This window comes from Austrofundulus limnaeus, unplaced genomic scaffold (genome assembly GCF_001266775.1).
Source record: "Austrofundulus limnaeus strain Quisiro unplaced genomic scaffold, Austrofundulus_limnaeus-1.0 Scaffold9, whole genome shotgun sequence".
Lineage (NCBI taxonomy): Eukaryota > Metazoa > Chordata > Actinopteri > Cyprinodontiformes > Rivulidae > Austrofundulus > Austrofundulus limnaeus.
The window spans coordinates 2,276,526-2,281,210 of NW_013952411.1; the positions used below are offsets into that span (position 1 = coordinate 2,276,526).

Genomic DNA, 4,685 nt, shown 5'->3' on the forward strand with positions numbered 1-4,685 from the left:
TATATATATAAAGCTAAAGTGTGTTTACTCCATTAGATATGGGTCAGGCAGGATAAGAAGAGCTCTGAAATGAAAAAAAAAGAGGAACATTTTGTTTTAAGCACTTCTTTAAATTGCAAGCTTAGTAGGTGGGGCATCAGTGAATGAATGTTGTAATTTAAAAGCTTTGAGGTAATCCTCATAAGAAGAATTTTCTTGAGCTTGTGTGTGGTTATTTAAAGCCACTCACTCCATGACAGCTTAAAGGACTAAAATGTGACCATGTGTCATTCTTTCCAAAGCCACTCTTAATCCCTTTTCAATGGAGTTTACTGTCAGGAATCATCTAGAAATGATGTGGATGGAGTTACTTTACTCAGACACTAGATGGCAAAATGATACCACAATGCAGCAAAAGTCTTTCTGGTTCCTTTTTTCAAGAWGACTGGGTACAAATTAGAGCAAAATTTGTATAGAAAGAAGCATTTTTTATGTTGTTATATTGACATTTTTTAATATAATCACAGTTTTGTGCTTTAGAAAATAAAGCAATAATTAAATACYTTGTTTTGCCTGTCTCAGAGAAGCATCTCAGAGAACTCACTGGTGGCMATGGACTTTTCTGGCCAGAAGACTCGAGTAATTGAGAACCCATCTGAGGCACTTTCTGTGGCTGTGGAGGAAGGCCTGTCATGGAGGGTAAGTCAATATTTGCTTTAAATAATTCTACTGCTTTTTCTTTTTTTTTCCTGCAATTTAACAAGACAAGATGACACATTTTAAAGTAATGCTGTGTTTTGCTAAAAAAAATAATTTGATGAGGACGTGAAATGTATTACTTGTCATCAGTTTGCATTGAGAAACACTTACGCTGCAAGTTAGCGCTTCTTTTTATTTCCTGTTATATTGTTATCATAACTCATATCTCCCTCAGAGGAAAAGCTGCCACCGTCTGAGTGGCCATGGAAGCCCCTCTGCCGCTCAGAGCTCAGCGTCAAACCTAGGTTTGTGAACTTCCTCTTTTAATATCTAACATAGAACCAAAACTAAACTAACTAAACTACCATCTCTTTGCATCAGCAATCCACCTGGCCCAGCCGTGGTTTCACGGCAAGCTGTCTCGGGAGGAGGCTCAGCGTCTAATTACTCAGCAGGGTCTAGTTGATGGGTGTGTTTCTCTTCATTTTGCACATTTTCATTTTTTTAAACATATGCTTTTTCAGTTTTAACCATTTAAAAAAAGCAAAAATGACTTTTCTTTTATGCAATTAAATTTCAAAAGTTCACAATACATTGTTCACATTAAAAGACAAACCACTAAAAATTACAAAATACAGTTTAAACGTAACAGAAATCACTTTGTAGAATAGCAATCGTCATATAACTAGTTTTTAGATACATTTCTACACCAAGCAGTTAAATTGTTTTCACTTTTCTGTTTTAGGGTGTTTCTGCTGAGGGACAGCCAAAGCAGCCCAAAGACATTTGTTCTGTCACTTTGCCACATGCAGAAAATCAAACATTTTCAGATCTTACCAGTGAGTACGACTGATACTTATATACCTCTGAAAAACAAGGCAGATGATGCTTGCTTATCTTTGTTTGTTTGTTTGTTTGTTTGTTAGCAAAATGGATGGATTTAAATGAAATTTTCAGAAAATAATATTTGGCGTTCATCTATAACTGATTTGAAATTTGATTTGGTAGTAGCTGAGAGTCCTCAGTATACACTCTGAGCATCGAATAAGATCTTTGTTTAAAATTTTGCCAATTTAATTATATGCCAGGGCTATTCACCTGGTGGCTCGTGGATGATTTCCTTCCGACCAGCCAATGAGCCTCACCCAGACGAAAAAAAAGAAAAAAACTTGAACATTTTATTGAACATAAAAATAGATTTCAATAATTTCTAAGTGTAGAATTTATGATTGAGTGCAACAAAATAAACACATTTAAAAGGTAAAAGATAATAATATTTGAGGCTTTGAGTAACCATGGCCCCTGGAGCGATTTAATTGAACAGCCYATGCATTCCTTCAATGAATGCAGCACATGTTTTATAATCAAACTTATAATCTAAACATATTCACAATACATTAAAAATAAAATAAATAWATCCTCCCAACCTTTGTTTGATGCAGGTACTGTATGTAGCTCATTTTCAACTTTAGAAAACTTTCTATAGAATGAACTTGCATTCAAGTTTTGTCTGTATCTTCTGCCTTTCTCACAAAATCCCAGAATGACTCTGGCATAAAGATAATCTGTGCAGGACTCTTTGTTCTTTTTGTGCTATATGATTTTGCCTGTGTTTGAAGTCATCGATATGTACTGTAGGATAAATCTGGGATGGATTAGATCAGATCCCCTGATGGAACTTTTAGAAAGATTCAAGCATCTGAAGGTACTTCTGAAGTCAGAAGTTTCAGGATTTTGTTTTTTCACCCCTCATGAAAAAAAAAAATACATATTGCTCTTGTAAGCATTTTAATTTATACTGATCTGCTCAAACAGGTGATGCGTTTGTTTCATTGTAGGTGGATGATGAAGGGGAAGTGTTCCACAGTTTAGACGACGGCCAAACACGATTTACTGACTTGATCCAGTTGGTGGAGTTTTACCAGCTAAACCGTGGGGTCCTCCCCTGCAAGCTCAAGCATCACTGTGCATGAACTCTCTTCACCACTTCACAAACTCCAGCGAGGCACCATGAGCGCCTTAACTAAAGATTCTGGACAAAAACTCCCAGCGGTCTTGTGCCTTAGAAAAGAACAATGTAAAGAAAGTGGATTTCATATTGTGGGACACCGTGCATCCTTATTTTATTATGACTTTTTTTTATTAAAATAACATTTTTTTTCTTTTTAGAAAAACATATTTTTAAAGCAGACTGTGTTATAAATAACTGCTGGTGCTTTCCATAACATCCAATATTATTTTTGGTTAATAATATGTTCGTATGAGGTGGGAAATTAGTTTTGCAAAGTTCAAGCATGACTTCCTGCACTGTATGTCCTAAAGATAAACATGTACTGACAAAAGTGAATGTTCACATGAGAGAAAAAATACACAAAGTAGTTAAATTTAAAGAGTAATAAAATACAGATAAATTKACATTTTTAAAGTGAGGTTTTCAGCAATTTGTGTGAAAACTTTACATTTGTTAAGAACTTCATTACACCAAGTCACCTTTACTTTAGACGGWTACTGTACTGTACATAATGTGCTAAACATAACAAGTCTACACAAGTGATGCTGTGTGAAAATTCATCACAGCTGCTTGAAGGTCTAYAAAAATTGAGGTTTACCTGGTTTTAGATAGTTAAAATCTGTGTTGAAATCAGCCCCAGCCTAACTTAGCTGGAGAATTTTTCTCAGATTCCTCAAACAGATTGCTCTTACTGATGTTTGGTGTAAGGTAAGATATTGACTACTCACATGTATCTAGCACAGCCCCATGTAAAAAAATATATATATAAATAAAAAATATAGATGAGGCTTTTCAAAACAAAGTGGTAGTAGTCAGCAACACATCTAACATGTTCATTTTTTTAAATATAATTTTTATCTGTCATCGTATTTTTATGGTTCATTTTTTTGCAAGAAAACTGCTATTTTTCTATCTGAGAGAAAATGACCTTAACGGAAGTGTCATTGATGTTTCAGGAACYGTTCTGCGGCTGAACTGAAACAACAAAGGAAGGAAAAAAATATTTAAAAAAACACAGAAAATATGGCTCACAACCTCATTCCCTTGTGCAAGGCACTGACATTCATTTGAATGAATAAAATTGGTGTATTCACAGAGGTACTTGTACAGTTTCTCGAGGACAAGAGTAACACAATGTTTTTTTCTTCACAATTTGTGGATGTAAAAAATAAAATAAAATGCAAAAAATGTGCAGTCTTTTGATTACATAAAAATCTTTTAATTTTTAACAAATTTTAAAACTACAAAAAAAATGTTCAGACAGGTATCGTCTGTCAAAGTGTTTGAGGTAAAATATGGTTAAAATAGTTAAAAAGCAGTAAAAAAATGTAATGGCTACTATGAACTGTCTTCCTTTCTTTAAATAGCATTTATTTTCATGTTAAAAATATAAAACAGGACTGCCTTTTCATTTATATTATTGGTTTTTTATTTTTAGCTTCATATGGTAAATGACAGCATCCTGCAAAAATGTCCATTAAAATGTTTTTGTAATCTTTGGAGACCCAATGCATTATCTACAATAAATCAACTTTTTTTACATTACTGTGTAAACAGATAAAAAAATGGTAGTTAAGCACATTTGGATCAGAAATATTGATGCTTATCGTTGTAGCTTTTTAATTGCTTTTCTTTATAAATTTGGTAGAATATAATCTTGTCAAAGCATTACCCCAAAATAATGACTTTCTTGTGCATTAGTTTTTTCAAGTTGCAACAACATTTCAAAAATGCTGAACACAYAATTACAAACTCTGTAATGTGTGAATTTGTGACCTTACTATTAGCTTTGCTTTGTTAAAAACTGACACAAATTTCAGTCTTAGACGCGATAGCTAATAAAGTGGTTAGCACTTTGGTAGTTAGTCATTTATGATATTTATTATTAAATTATTGCTTCATTTTAACTGTCTTATTACAGAATTACCTGTATGTCCTGATGCATCTCAGTAATCCAGGTAAAAAAATCAAAAAAGAAAAAAAATTGTATAGGTCT

General features: G+C 33.4%; 1 protein-coding gene across 1 annotated transcript in view; it reads left to right on the top strand.

Moving 5' to 3' along the window:
* Nucleotides 1-3,894, top strand: part of grb14 (growth factor receptor-bound protein 14) — a 25,056-nt gene extending 21,162 nt beyond the window's left edge. The window contains exons 10-14 of the mRNA XM_014001498.1: nucleotides 562-678; nucleotides 914-983; nucleotides 1,060-1,147; nucleotides 1,424-1,517; nucleotides 2,517-3,894. Coding sequence (XP_013856952.1) covers nucleotides 562-678; nucleotides 914-983; nucleotides 1,060-1,147; nucleotides 1,424-1,517; nucleotides 2,517-2,651 — 504 coding nt within the window. The 3' untranslated portion in view covers nucleotides 2,652-3,894. The remainder of the gene's footprint in view (nucleotides 1-561; nucleotides 679-913; nucleotides 984-1,059; nucleotides 1,148-1,423; nucleotides 1,518-2,516) is intronic.
* Nucleotides 3,895-4,685: the final 791 nt, after the last annotated feature.